This window comes from Haliaeetus albicilla, chromosome 29 (assembly GCF_947461875.1).
Source record: "Haliaeetus albicilla chromosome 29, bHalAlb1.1, whole genome shotgun sequence".
Classification (NCBI taxonomy): domain Eukaryota; kingdom Metazoa; phylum Chordata; class Aves; order Accipitriformes; family Accipitridae; genus Haliaeetus; species Haliaeetus albicilla.
Genome location: NC_091511.1, coordinates 7023706 through 7038864, shown reverse-complemented (window position 1 = coordinate 7038864; position 15159 = coordinate 7023706). Strand labels below are relative to the sequence as shown.

At 58.0% G+C, this 15159-nt stretch overlaps 1 protein-coding gene across 1 annotated transcript; it reads right to left on the bottom strand.

Moving 5' to 3' along the window:
* Positions 1-1534: 1534 nt before the first annotated feature.
* On the bottom strand, positions 1535-14782 carry LOC138682645 (adenylate cyclase type 10-like; the record flags this gene model as incomplete). The annotated part of the gene is made up of 18 exons (XM_069773908.1): positions 14698-14782; positions 14320-14380; positions 13530-13743; positions 13294-13415; positions 12580-12656; positions 12073-12262; positions 11119-11171; positions 9528-9681; positions 8618-8810; positions 8004-8090; positions 7233-7516; positions 6472-6608; positions 5467-5583; positions 4168-4422; positions 3132-3470; positions 2836-2878; positions 2115-2337; positions 1535-1732 (listed from the first exon to the last, which is right to left on the bottom strand). Coding segments are annotated over exons 1-18 (2832 nt in total), but the record flags the coding sequence as incomplete, so codon positions are not given.
* Positions 14783-15159: the final 377 nt, after the last annotated feature.

Sequence of the window (15159 nt, the reverse complement as noted above, 5' to 3'; positions counted from 1 at the left end):
CTCTCCCTCCCCTCCCTCCTGCCCCCTCTCCTTTTCCATGATGCCTCCATCTCATCACTTTAGGCATAAACAGTTGACCAAGTCTGGGACTAAGAGTAGACCCAGCCGCCCCTAGGCTCCTCTCTGAGAAGGAGCCTAGAAAGCAAGGGGGTCTGCTCTGAACCTCGTGACTCAACGGGAGGGCTCTCCTCATTGTCTTCCCCGAACTGATTCCCAAATAAGCAAGTGTATCTGTAGTGTATCTTTGGTGATGTATGGTTATCACATGTTAGACAGTTTGCCAACCCAGTTTCATGCCAATTTTTGTTGTGAGCATACGAATTCTTGCGGTGAGCATGCCAATTCTTGTTGTGGGCGAAGAGAAGTTGAGTTTTGCGAGTTAAAGGATCCCTGGTGTTGTTTCACCTTAATCCTGACCTGGGAATCGGCAAGGCTGAGTCATTGTCCTGAGAAGTTGGGACGTGACAGCCCCCAAACCCTGGGAACCCCTCCCCTTTAGCGGGGGAAAGACAGGGAGCAGCAATAGCCGGCTGACCGTACGTAGGTGGTGAGGAGCAAGAACAACAGAGAGGGCTAGGGTTTTAGAGGCCTCTGGTTTTAATGTGACCTCAAATCAGAAGCGTCTTCCATCAGGAGCCTGCACCAGGGCCTGCCAGAGAGCTGTAGCCATCACTGATGGAGCCGCCACAGTAGCCATCAACAGAAATGACCAGACAGTGTCCCATTCCGTGCCTCAGAAAGAAAGAAAGACAGAAAGAAAGAAAGGCCCGACTACAAAGGTCATAATAACGGAGCTGTTTAAGGAGGTAACTTCATTGCCACCCTTCTGTTGTAAGTCTATCTGTGGCAGGAGTCTGCCGCCCGATAGGAGTCCGCTGCCCTGTCCGTGTTGGCCTTCATGCGCGCTGCCAGGCGGGAGAACGTCCGTCCGCTGGAAGTGCCCTCCAGGCTGAAGAGGTGCTCCAGTAAGGAAAGACAGCAGCTCTGCCGCAGCAGCCGGGCTAGCCTCTTCCTCCTGCCACACGAGAGAAACTGCTTGGCCCAGAGGCTCTAGCTGTGCAGTGCTAAATGGGACAGGGCCGGGGGAAAGCAGGGCGCAAGGAGGGAGGGAGCGTGGGGCTCTGCCGTCCCCTGGTCTACCCGCACGTGGCTCCTTACTGCCTCGGTCCTGCTAAGGCCTATGTGTCAGGTTCAGGGCGGCCTCAAGCCTAGGCAGGTTGGGCCGGGGTGCCTGGGACCAGGTGGGAAATGGCTCTTCCTCCCCTGGCTTCTCAGTTCTGCTTCTTACCGGGCCTCCTGCGGAAGGGAGGATACTCTTCTGGCAACATAAGAGGCACACGGCAACTTTTCCACCTGAGACTTGACAAAGGCTCCAATGGAGGTCCGGGGGAATTGTCTTCCGAGCAGGCTCAAAGCCTCCCTGAGCATTTTCTTTGCCAGCTTCATGTGCCCCATACGCCAGCAGACCTGCAGAGGAAAAGGGAAACATCCTGCTATGGACTAGTTGCCCAGGAGACTGCAGGAATCCCCAAGTGGCTGGAGATGCCAGGGATATCCCCTGCAACCGCGGAAGGCATCCAGCTCCGTCCCCCGGGAGATCCCTCCAGACCTGCCCGTCTCTTACCTCCCCTTTGAGGCTGAAGAAGGTGGCCTCTTCAAAGCAGGCTATCACATTTGCTTTCTTCTCTAGTGAGTTCCTCAGGACCTCCGCTTCGTTCAGCTTCATGAGGGCCTTTGCGCAAGCACACAGAGAGCAGGTGAGCGTGGGTGCAGAGCCCACGGCCAGCCTTGTCCTCCCTCATCATTGCCTCTGGCATCTGTCTTAAGAGGGCCTGTTTCTCCCCCTGGTGACGCCCGCCCAAACACAGTCACACTGTCTCAGAGCACAGACAGGCACCAGTGATCCTTCAGACTGCCTCCCTGCTAATGCCCCTCGTGCTAAGGGCACAGTGCCTCGTGTCTCTTGCCGCAGAAGAGGCACACCAGAGGAAAAAGTCAGGGTCTGACCCCAGCATTTCCCTTCCAAGGTGCCGCAAAGGCATGCCCTAGTGCAACGGCCAGGCAGGCAGGCAGGACTCTGTGCACAGTGGGTGCTGGCAAGCAGGGCAACTCACCATGTAGCTGTTGGAGACATGCAGGTAGGCAGCCGCAGACTCCAGAAGGTAGTAGAAGGCTCTGGCGGCATCGCCCATCGCCATGTAGTGGCGAGCCAAAGGCACAAGCACCGATTCCACGATGGCTTTGCATTCACATGAGCAGGTACCGCTGTGCTTCCTGTCGGTCTTGCTGGGCAGCTCAGCTGTCTGTTCACTCTTTGCCAGAAACCGTCCTGCCACACTAGTCAGAGGACGGTTCCCAGGAGAAGAAGAGAGCAAAGAATACACAGGCATCACCTGTACTGCTCTTTCTCCCCACAGAGACGGCATCAAAAGCCCTTTGTTCAAAGCAGAGCACGAGGCCATGGGCACGTACGACACGTACAGGTGCTTTGTAGGTAGGGAGAAAGAGACAAGCTGGGCTTTCTGTCACCTCTTCCCACAGGCAAACCACCCGAGTCCCCGGGGCAGGTTTTCCCCTGCAGATTTTGCAGTGCTACTCTGTAGGAACTGGAAAGCAGGGGCTGCTCCAGTGTAGTGTGAGGATCGCTCTGAGCCCACAGGCTTCCTCAAGCACTCCCTCATCTCCATGGCCATCTCCTCCCACCTCCCACCCCACAGAAAGCCTCTTCCCTAAGCTGCAGTCACAACCGGCAGCCAAATGGCGGCGCTTCCTTTGTCTCCTCTGGACACCCTGAGCTCACTGCCTTCCAAAATCATCAAAACCGTGTCTGCTCACCCAAAATCCTCCTCCAGGAAAGCCTGCTGCTGCTGCAGAGCACCTGCAGCATCAGGAAAGAAAACAGGGGGTTAGATACCTCCTCACATACCACAGGGGAAGAACTACTCTCCCTCTCCCAGCGGGCTGGGGATCGCAAGGATCCCTGCAAGGGTCGCGACACGCTGCGGAAAGTCTGCAGTGGCCATCCTCACCTCCTGGGCTCGTCCCTAGCAGATGTCCTCCCACCCCATCCCCAGCACAGCCCCCCTGGGGGCCTGGAGGGCCCAGGCTGTGAAGCATGGTGCACAGCATACCCTCAGGGGTGTGAGTCCTATCCCTCTTCAGCTGTTCTCCTGCGAGCACCAAGGCCTCCCAGCTGTGAGGGTCGCCCTGCTCAGCAGGGCCCTGACTGCTCCCTCCCTCCTGGGTGCTGGTGACAGTGAAGCGGTGGAAGGCAACAAAGTCCCCTTGGCTGCAGCTCTTGCATTTGTGCGCGTGCCGCTCCAGGAAGGCGGCGCACTTGCGGTGCAAGGCGACCCGCTGTCTCTCGGGCCACAGCTCGTAGGCAGCCTCCCGCAGCAGTGGGACACAGAAGACCAGCACGCCAGACTGCCGCTCCGTGGTCTTCTTGCTCGGAGAGGGTCTCTCCACACCTGCAGGGCAAAGGGCCTTTGCATCAGCCTGAGCTGGGGCCAGGGCTCAGGGCCATCCCAGCCGGGGCATGAAAGTCATGCCTTGGTGAGCATCCTTAGCCGCAAACCAGCGCTGCTGCACACCGAGCCTTGCAGGACGAGGCAAAAGGGCCCGCCTTGCCTTGCTGATGCTAGCACAGCCTTGGGGACACAGTGCTCAGCTGTGCTCCAGACAGGAGGTGGGGACGTTGCCGCCAGCCGAAGCAAGCCCCGGCCACTGCTTTCTCTCCGCTCCTGGCAAGGCAGTCCCCAGCCTCCTGAGCTTCCCCTGCTGCACCACAGGGGAATCAAAGCTGAATAAAAGCCTCTCAAAGGCCCTGGGGCACTTTGGAGGGCATCTTTGATCCGGATGCCGCAGGCAGCTGGGAGAGGATATCGGTGATTGCACATGCCCTCCCGTGCCTGCACTACAAGCAGCACTTGAAGGCAGAGGAGCAGAGGCACTTGGGACAGCTGGTGGGAGCTTCCCTCCAGCGCAAAGCTAGCGTTCTTTGAGATTGACTTGTAAGATCTTTGAACAAGCCATCCCGAACCGCCATGCCTGCCTGAGCTCCACCCAGCCATTACTGGGGCAGAGGAGGGAAGTGCACCATGCCCTGGCGAGCCCCACCAGGACACAGCTGGGAGCTCCCTTGGCCTCTTCACTGCTGCCACTTACCACTCTCTGCCTGCCGAGAGCTGCCTGGCCCCTTGGTAGGATCTCGGACATCTTCTGCCACCTCTGTGGTTTTCAGCCACTTAAGGATGTTGTCGCTCACCAGCATGTCCAACAAGCAATTCATCTTGTGCCTGATGCCATCAGGAAGGATGTGTGACAGCAGCTGGGTGGTAAACACTGGCCCGATGACAGCTGCAAACTTCAAAATCGTCTGCTTCAGTGGCTTTATCCCGTCCAGCTGGGCCAGCGCAATCTCTGTCAAAAAGAAGCAACACCTCTTTCTCTCTTGCCTGTTCCCCATGCTGAGGCTGGAGAGGCTGGAAAGTCTCAACACATGAAATGGGGTAGACTTTGGCCTCTTCTCCTCGGCACTGCACCTGCTGGGCAATTGCAACCCAGGGCAGGCGTCTTCAAAATGGCTCCGCACCTCTTGGAATCGCAGGCCACAAGGCCTGGGGAAGAGCGAGACGCTCAAACAAACACTCGCCCACCTGGGGTGAGGAGGGCAGGATCCAGCAGGTACATGCGTCCATGATGCGCCCTACCAGATCTGGAGTAGGGTTTTGCCCAACAGCGCACACAGAAAACAGAGAACCTTCCCCACCGCAGAGGTGGACTCAGAGCTCCCCACAATGGCTCTCTTGACTTGGCCAGACAATACTATGCCTTTTGTTTGGTTTTCTTTTGGTTTTTTTTTTGGGGGGGGGGGGGCGGGGATGGGACAGAACAACGTAATAGCAGGAATGCTTTAGCATGACGTTTCTTCAAGGTTCATACAAATGGCTATGGCTAGAGAGGAGGGACAGTCGTTGACAGCTCCCCCATCCAGCTCCCCTGGTATGGGGGGATTTCCGTGCCAATCCACAGAAAAAAACAATGGATTTGGTTTGGATTAAGTGCCTTGAGAGCGCCGTTAGCTGGGGAGCTTAAAAAGAGAATAGCGAGGGCAAAGTCGCGATCACAGCTGAGTCAGCGGCAAGTCAAAGACTTTTCCCAGCAAAGGATTTGTTTCTGTGAGAAAAGGGAGCCGTTCTAGTGTTGCACCAATAGCCTTTTCTCTCCTACCTGCTGCTGGAAAGCAGCCAGCAGGCTCACAGCTGGTTCACACCCAGGAGGGGAAAATGGCTGCCCGCAACCCCAGGCCTGTTTCTGGTTGCACTGGAGCCACCTTCCCAGCAGAGCCCCCAAGCTGAGAGGGTGACTCTGCAGCACACAAATGCCCAGCCTCCCTCTAGCCAATGCCCCGCGAAGGGGCCCCAGCACAGCCGTGAGCCGGCAGAGCGGCTCTCGGTCCCTCACCTTTCAAGGTGGCGGGCAGCACCGTGTTCTCCGGGTTCACGTCTGGTCTGATGATGCAGACCGTGCCATCATTCCCCGCGCTGGAGCTCGAGGTTGCTGTGAGGGGTGAAGCCTCAACTGCAGAAGCTGGGTGGAGCAGGAGAACACGAATAAGGCAATTTGCAAAGTAACTTGCGGCTTGCAAACGTTTCAAAATTCCCCTGAGATGGGACAAGTCCCACTTCACATGGTCCAGTGCAAGCGCACAGACCTGCACGTGCTGAACGTGGTCATTAAGCACAGCAAAACAGTTACCACTGCAAGCATTTCTTTGCGTAGCCCTCCCAGAACAGACAGGTGTTCTGCCTTCAGACCAGCTTTCCCAAACAGCCCCTCAGTCAAAGCTTCTGGAGTGCCTAGGGGGCAACTGAACGCCCCGCGACAGAAAGCAGCAGCATTGCTGCCTTCGACAGGGCTACCTCCACAGCCAGGGAAATTGCCAGTGATCATGCAAAATGCAGCATCAGCCCTGGCTGTTCCCAAGGCCACAGCACTCTGGCTGGCATGGCGCTCTCGGTGGCATTGCCACCGTTTTCTTCCGTTACCAGCACCCTTCTGGGGATTTATGGTTTTGAATTCAAAGTTTCCCAGGCCCGTCGCTCGCCTCAAGCTGGGGTTTGTTCTCAAGTGAGCTGGCGTTGGGCCAGGGTAAACTACGTGCCCATTAGAATGCCTAAGAAACACCAGAAACAGGTGTGCTCTGGAACCATTTCCCCTGTGTTTTAGCCCCCCAACCCCCGCCCCAAGAATTTAGGCCCCTCCAAGCCACCACAACTCGCTAGCCCCTGCTTTGGCTGTCCCAACAGCAAGGCACGCAGGAGCCCACGCCTCCGCCAGACCACGTTCTGCACTGCTGCAAGATCTGACTCTGCCCAGGTCAACGGGGGAATGATGGGGCAAGACTGTGCTGCGGAGAACGCGCCACAGCAACACAGCAACTCGCTAGTCAGCAGCAAAGGTGCTTACTGATCAGGCTCTCCCAGTTGTCCTCTGCTTTTTCACCCCGCCTCCGGGTGCGGAACAAGAGCGTGTTGTTGCAAAGAAGGCAGCCCAGCAGCTCCTTGCAGTAATACGGGATCCCCGAGCTTCTTTGGATCAGGAACCTGGACAGGAGCAGACGCGGCAGTGACCACCACAAGAGGAGTAAAGTGAAACACGGTTCAGGTGGGCGGCGAGTCACTTGGGCAATACAGGGTAGCCAGCATCTTTGTCACAGCTGCACCTCGCCTTTGAATGGGACAGTCCTCTGCTGGCTTGGGCTTTTGGGCCCCCCCGAACCTCCGGCCTTCGCTGAAGTCCATGGGAAAAGAATTGCGGCCAACGGCCAAAGCACAGAGCAGCGAGCCCTGCCTTTCCTCTCCTCAGGAGCCTAGATCCTCTCTGGCAGCAGGGCAGGCCTCTGTCCCAGGGAATCTCCCCCACAGCCTGGCCACCTAGACCAAGGCCTTTTCACAGCCCAGCCACACTTGGGCTCGGGACTCTTCCTCCCTTCCTCTCTGTGCAGCCGCGAAGGGCTGACACTTCCCACGCTCTGTGTCTCGGCAGTGGCCCACTCTCAGCTCACGCCTGCCAGGACAAGGCATAACAAGCAACCCACCTCCTAGAGTACTCGCTAGAGTCGGTGATGCTTCTAGTGGCCCTGCGCTCCCTTTCCGGGGGGGCTGATTCCCGTCCGTGGTCTGCATAGGTTCAAGCCCTCAGGAAGAGCTCCCCTGCCTCGAACTTACCTCGCTAGATCCCTGGAGATGCTGTCCACTTTAAGGTTCTGGCAGACCTCCTGCACCACAGCTGAAGGCTTCAGCTCATCCAGATGAAGATAGGTGATTTTCTGGGACATTGTGTTGTCTGCTGCAGCTTTGCAAAAGCCCTCTGTTCTTGCGTAGCCCGGCGCCAAGCTCATGACCATGAAGTAGGAGACATTTCGGAGCACGGGTGACATGATACTCCAGGAGGCAGGGTCGATGAAATGGGCATTGTCGATGACGAAAATGCCAAATTCTCCTCCAATGGTCTGAAAAAAAGCAGGATGTTCTGAGGGCAATCCAGTGGAATCCCAAGTGTCTTGCAGGGGAGGAGACTGAGCCTCTGTCTCTTGAGAGGATGCTCTGAAGTCTCTCCCCAGCCGCTTCCCTGCTCAGAAGCTTACTGACTCTTAATTTCTTTGAGATTTTAAGGTCACACCTAACACCACCTGACCTGCAGAAGGAGGCAGCTTGGGCAAGGGAATGCAGAAGCCATTGCTCCTTGTCCAGGCTACACTTGACGGGAGGAAAGTTATGGGGTGTGTTTGTGGGGCTGCAGGGAGGAGGGGGGAGGTGGGGGCTTTCTCAGGCCCTGAAGGGCGATGGCCCGGGCGTGTGGTCCTCCCATCGGCTCACACTGCTGTGGTGCAGAGCCCGCAGCCAGCAGGCTTGTTTTCCTTCTCTGACCCAGGAGGGAAGGAAGGAAGGCAGGAAGGAAGGAAGGAAGGAAGGAAGGAAGGGAGGAGAAAGGCTCACCTTCTCCAGCACTTTTGCCCAAGTCGAGTGCAACTCCTTTTTTCTTTCAATTCCACGCATGTCGCGAACCTTGTCCGAAACGGGAAACTGGCCAGAAAAGCAGAGTCAGGCAGAAGCATCGCTCCGGGGCTAGGCACATGAACCCGCCAAGCAAGACCGCAGAGCAAACTGCCTCTGCTGGCCTCAGCACCTTACCTCTCCCCAGCACAGGTGCAAGGAGCCACAGTGGGGGCTGCACCTGGAGCCCAAAGCAGAGGCCCTCTGCTGAGGATCACTGGCAGAGCTGGGGCTTGGGCGTGGGCTGAAGAGCTGGTTCTCTGCCTGTAGGAGGCTTGGGCTGGCTGGAGCAGACCACGCGCCCAGCACCAGCCTCTCTCCAATGCCACTTCCAAGGTGCTGAACAAGACACCAGGCACCGCCAGATGCAGCGCAGGACATGAACTCGCCCCAGAAAGGGAGCCCCCCAGGGCCCAGGAATGGGAAACCTGTGCTACCACCCCCACGATTCCCACCCCCGAGCTAAGGCACTCCCAGCAGCGCGCCCGCACAACATCAGACCCAGAAAAGCTCATGAGAAGGCCTTCTCCAGGGCCAGAGAGGCCTCTTGCTCTCACCTCGACAAGGAAAATGTCATTGAGGAGACAAAAGCTGCTCTCTTCAATTGTCCCTTGGAGCTTTGTCTGCAGCGTGCACTGCCTGGCACCGCACGGTTCACTGTCCTGGAGGCCCAGGGCCCTGGCCATCAGCATACGGATGGCAGAGAAGGACTGCCTCACGTTGACCTCTAGCAGTTCCATGGCAACTACCCTGCCGTGCAAAAGCAAAGGGGACTGAGATCCCCAACAGCCCAAGCCTTCTAGCACAAAAGGGGTGCAGATGCCCTTGGGGGGGGCTCTTCACCCACTCGTCTCAAAGTGCTTCCCAGAGGAGGCCAAGCTTTTCACTCCTCATACAAGAAAGGGCACAGAGGGGCAGTTGCTGCCAAGCCACTGGGAGAGCCGGCTCCAGACTCTTGTGTCTCCACAGCGCCGGTCCAGGTCTCGCTACGTCCCCCCTGCAGAGGGACTCACGGGGCTAAGGGGCAAGGATGGAGCAAGTGGTGGGTTTGCCTTTGGGCTCCAGACCTTAGCAGCCTGACTCCCAGACCACAGGAAGGCTTTTCTGCCCCGGTGCTCCTTCTGGGAAGGAGCAGAGGGCAAGCAGGGCTTCCGAGACAGGCCACCCTGCTGTCTGTTGCGTCTGGAGTCAGATGAAAAGCATCGGGCTTGGGCTCTTTCCTTCTATCTGTGCCTGGCCCAGAGGTGAAGGAGGAAAGGCCATGGCTCAAGAAGCCACCTCCAACTCCCCAGAGATGTAGAGGCGGGAGCAGAGCATGCAAGTGCTCCTAGGGAGCGTCTCCAGGAGGCCTTCTCGGGAGGCTGCAGTCCAAGGGCCAGGCGCACTGGCAGAGGGGACGGAATGTTCTACGGCTGCCAGGTGATGGGCAGGGGCAGCATCCCAAAGCTAGAGGTCAAAAACCTGTACCTGTGGCCAGCAGCCTGGCCTAAATAGGCCAGTTCAGTAAGTAAGTGGCTCTTTCCGGAGCCCATCGTGCCCTCAAATGCCAGGATGTGCCTTTGTCCTAAGTCCTCATAGGCTTTCAAGCAGCTGCCAAAGAGGTCAATCTCCTTCTCCCGACCTGTGAAGACAAACGAGAAAACCAGCTGCTGGGTGTGCTGACAAGCAGAGAGATGCCACTTTGGCTGGCACCCTCCACCGCAGTTGCCTGTCCCGCCACCACTTCCACCAGCCTGCCTACAGCCAGGCCTCCTTCCTGCCCACTCATCCCAGCTTTTTTACCTCTGCCTGCCTCAGAGCGGCAGCGGGCCCGCCTGCCCCACAGTGCAGCTTCCATGCCTTCTTCCCCGTCCCGCCACCCTCTGCCCTCCCACAGACACAGAGGTTCAGCCGGCCCCATGCAACTCCCCGCAGTGATCCAGCACAAGACTGGAAGAGATGATGCGAGTCGCTGCAGCATCTCCTCGCTGTAGCATGAGCCACAGGGCACTTCCTGGGAGCTGAGGCAGCATCTTCAGTGTCTTTTGGCTGGGCTAGAGTGAATTTTCTTCAGTGATAGCTCCTATGGTGCTATGGTTTGGATTTGTGACCAGACATGGGTGTTGATAACACAACGATGTTTTGGTTACTGCTGAAGAGTGCTTGCACAGCGTCAAGGCCTTTACCATTTCTGACGCCGCCCCGCCAGCGAGCAGGCTGGGGGCACACAAGAAGCTGGGAGGGGGCACAGCCACAACAGCTGACCCCAACTGCCCAAAGGCCTATTCCCTACCATACGATGCGGTGCTTGGCAGGAAGAGCTGGGGGAAAGAGGGATGAAGGGGGGACGTTTGGAGTTACGGCGTTTGTCTTCCCAAGTCACCGTTACGCACGATGCAGCCCCGCTTTCCTGGAAACGGCTAGACACCTGCCTGCCCATGGGAAGCAGGGAACGAATGCCTGATTTGGCCTTGCATGCTTGCGCAGCTTTTGCTCTACCTATTAAGCTGTGCGTATCTCAGCCCAGCACTGTTCTCACTTTTACCCTTCCGATTCTCTTCCCCATCCCGCTGGGGGGAGCGAGTGGCTCTGTGGGGCTGAGCTGCCTCCCGGGGTTAACCTGAAACAGGGCCCAAAACCTCCAGCAAGACACCGAGGGATTAAAGGCACCCCCTGGGTCCTGACGTTGCCCTGTCTACGCCCAGATGCTGCCAAGAAAGGATCTGTGAGGAGTACAAGGGGGAGAACCCACCACCGGAACTCTCCGTCAGACTGGCAGAAGGCAATCGCTTTCCTGATCCCAAAGACCGGGATCAGTTTAGCCCCCAGGCGTCAGCAGCTCCGTAGCTCAAAGGTACCTTCGTACCAGGTCTGGAGCACGGCAAGGCAGCACCAGGCGCCTCACCCTGCTTTCCACCCCACAGAGATCAACCAAGTAGGGGCCGAGAGAGGCCGCACTTCCTCAGGGCCTCTGCAGCAACATCATCCCTGGCAAAAGCTTCTCCCGTCCCAGCGTGGCACTAAAAGTTACCAAGGGGAAGAAAGTGGGCTTCAGAAGAGCAAGGCATTCTCCACCTACCCAGTAAGGGGGCGTACTCTGACCTCTTCTTGGCAAGACCCATGCCAAATATGCTAGAAGCAGGGGAAAAGAAAACACAAGTCAATTAGCTGGTGAGAAGCCAGGGGACACAGAGAAGCAGCCTGGCATGGAGGGGCAGGATGTGCTCCTCGTGCACCTGCTTGTCTTTCGAGCAGCATGTTTTCCCCTGTATGCACCCCCACCCAAAGTTCAAGCTGCACGCTAGGACAGCTTCAAGCATAAAGAAGCCCAACGGCCACGGCAGGACAGGAGAACGTATCAAGAGTCCACCACCAGAGGCCATTGGAGACATGTGAAAGGAGCCAGGGTGTCCTGTTGGCTAGCACACGCTGGCCAAGAGAAACAAGTGTCTCGGAAAGGAGGACTTGTGTCACTGAACGGGTTGGGATGCCAAGCACCTAGCACCTTTGGCCTAACTCCTCCTGCAGTTTCCAAGAGATGGCAATGTTAACATTCAAACCGTCATCCAAAGAGAAGGTCAAATCCTGGCCCAGAGGAAAAGCTGAGGTTTCAGCAGGAAGACATGAGAGGAAGTGTGTTCCCACGGTCCACATTTCCCCATGGGAACCAGGCTGGCCCAAAGCTTCCTGCTCAGAAGCGGCTTGTCCCAAAAACCTCCTTGGGTCAGCATTACCAGGGCATGTGGTGGAGCAAGCACAGCTGAAAGCCATTTGGACAGAGCCTGCAAGGCCAGGTTGTGTCTGCCAAGACAGACAAACCTTCCCCATCCCTGTGGCTTCACTCCCGCTCTCTTAGCAGCAGGAGACAGCAGGGGAGAGAGGCAAAAAGCCTCCCGCACCAGGGCTTCTGACCGTCTCAGCCACAGGCAAGGGAGACCAGCTTGGTCTCTCTCTGCCGAATTCCTCTTTGCTGGCCAAGGCTGCACCCTTGATGCCACAATCCCCTCGTCCAGCCCTCTCGGAGGTCACTCACCTCTTCTTGGTGATCCCCACATATTGATAGACAGTGCCAGGATGACTGAGGCCTTTCATCTTTCTCTCCGGCAGCTCCTTGAAGTAGTAAGGGGGCAGCCGAGAGGAGGCATAGGTCACTGCATCACAGGACACCAGCCCAGGGTAGCGCACCATCATCCGGGCTGCCAAATTCACCTTCTGGCCAATGACTGCCAGAGAGAGAGAGAGAGAGTGAGCGTGCGAGAGCGTGCGTTGACGTACCCCTGCGACCGGCCCCGTGGCGCCCTTCCAGGCCAACGGCTGCCTCGCCTCCAGCACAGGCCAACCCCACAGCGGGATCAGCAGAACCCAGGGGAACAAACGGCCACAGAGCCCATTCTCCTGCCACGGGCCAGGACCCGCACTGCCCGGGCCGCTCCTGACCGGCTGCTGGGAAAGCCCTCTCCCAGCCCGCCTTCCTCTTCCAGAGTGCTATGCTTAAGCAGGCCCACACCAGCCTCCCGCGCCTCAGACACACGCCTCCTACCTGTGTATTCATGCCTCAGAGGGTGGCCGGTGACTCCGCAGAACGCCGTCCCACTGGTAACTGCAACAGACACTGCCCTGGCACACAGGGAAACAGTGCAGCTTCAGCAGCGCCCCAGGCGCAGTCCTGCCCGCCCAGATTCATCCCTTCCCGCATCTCCCCTCGGCGCTAGCCTGGGCCACCTGCCATCCTGTCCTGACAGCGCGGGTCCTGGGGACGTGGAGAGCTCAGGGGCGCAACATACCCACGTTGCAAGGGACAAAGGACAGGGGTAGAGCGCATGTGGGATGTTTTGGACACTTCCCCTGAGGCCACATTCCCTGAGCTGTGACCTGCAGAAGGCCACAGCCCTCTCATGAGCAAAGAGGGAGGGAAGAAGGCACCCACGATGTCACGGCCTGCGATGGCAGCAACCTGAGATCAGGTGGCTGGACCCCATCCCTGTTCATGGGCCAGTCGCCCAGAAGGGCCTGCCTCTGGCACCAAGGAGCCTCTTGCCCTTGCAAGGGCTCGCTCCAGCACGGTGGCTAGCAGGGTGTGCTTGGCGGGACTCCGCCTGGCTGCCGAGGGCTAAGTCCGGGGCTTGCCTGCCACCTCTCAGGGCACTGCCTCCTTCCTGCCAGGGACAAGGCAGAGCAAGCTAGAAGACACGTCTCTTTCTGGGAAGCCCCCCTGCGCCATCCCAGGCAGCATGCACCCCCACCACACACTCACTCTATTTCCATGAGCATCGTGGAGCAGGAATTGAAGATCTGAATAGCACTCTGCAAGGCGTGAATGCTCTCGTAGCGCAGCTTTTCTCCACCGAGGCCAAACACCAGGAGGAACATGCAGCCCTGCCAAGGACGGATGCAGCACATCTTGCTACAATGCCTAAGAGGGAGCCTCTCCCTCTTGCTCACCGCCCACCCCCTCAGGGTGGGGGGAAGCGATTGCTCCCACACACTCACTTTATCAAACAGGACGATTTTGTTGATTTCGCCTTTGTGAGGACAGAGGATTTCTAGCATCATCCTGCTGGCATCGTGGATGATGGTGCGGATGTCCACTGTGCTGATTCCTGCAGTCAACTGCAGTTGGACGAAGACGCTGGTGACCGGCCGTAGCTCAGAGAAGAGGTCCAGCGGCACTCTGTCATCAAGCTGGAAGACAAGAGCACGATGGCTTCACCAGCCTGCTCTCCCGGGGGCTTACTCCCCATACCAGATACCGAGGGAGAGCAGGCATACTGGCAATAGCAGGTACTCCCCGAGGAAGGGCTAATTCCTCCTCTCAGCGCAAATGGCGGGCAGGCTGCCCAGCCTGTGGCAGGCAGATACCGAATCGTTAACGCAAATGACAAAGGAGAGAAAGGTGCTCCGGTACCACCCCATCCTGGGACGGGTATGGACATGAGGGGCGACCCGCAGGGATGCTCTGGGGACTTCAGTGCAGCCTCCCCTTTATCCCACCGCCACGACCGCAGCACCTCCAGAACCATACCCACAGAAAAGACAGACAGACAGAAGTCTGCCTCCCACCACCCGTATCTCTCTGAGGTCAACACACGCAATGGTGCGGCACCAGTGCCCCCTGGCTCAGTTTCCCCGCGTTGTCTTCTCAGGGTGCGTTTTCTTCTCTTTGTCTGTTCTCGTGAGAACTCCATCTCTGCAATGCACCACTTCCTCTGCCCTCCAAAAATGCAGCCCCCAGCAGTGGTGGCCTGGACGTACCTTCCCGAGAGCAGCTCCCGATATGTACTTCCTAAGCACGTCGTACACATTAGCGCCACCGGGCAGGAGAAGAGCAGGTCTCATGGCACCTGAGGAGAGAAAAAGCAGGTGGTCGCTGGGAGGACAGGACTACGAGGTGTTGGAAAGCAGGGGCTGGCGCGGGAAACGGGGGAGAAAGAGTCTTCTGCATTTGCTCATGTTGCCACCTCCAGATGCTCACGGCAGTGCTGTCCCCTGGAGGGAGAAGGCAGCAGCAGCCACTGCCCCAGCTGATGCACGCGAGGGCCAAAAGCACGAGTGCTAACCGAAAGGAGGAAGAGGGCAGAGGTGGTTCCTCTCTGGCCCCTGAAGCAGCCAGGCCCCACCTTTCCAGGCAAGCCGCGAACAAGGCGAAGTTGGCACTCACCTTCCCCTTCCAAGCGGTGGCTCCCTGGGTGTTGTACAAGCTTGCGTAAAGCGTCTTGGCATTCTGACCAAGACATCGGATCCATGCCCGTAACCTGGAGACACACGGCGTGAAGGCACTGCCACTGGCCTCCCCAGGAGTCCCAGGGGACAAAGCCTGCCCTCCACCGTCACTGCCCAGGAAAGGGGAGAACAAGCCCACCTGGCTGGATGGGACAGCAGTGCTTCCTCAGAAGCACCGGAGCTGGGCAGGCATCACCCAAGCATCCCCCAGCTGTCAACAACAGCGCCGTGACCCACAGAGGACATTGCTGGTGGGGACAAAACCCTCCCAGTGCCCCCCGACCCCTCAAACCAAGCAAGCCCAGCCCACTGCTACCCCTGAGAGGGAAGGACAAGAGCTTCAGCTGCCCACCCACTTCCACAGCTCCAACTCTCTCCACATCCAGCTCCTCAGCCTTCT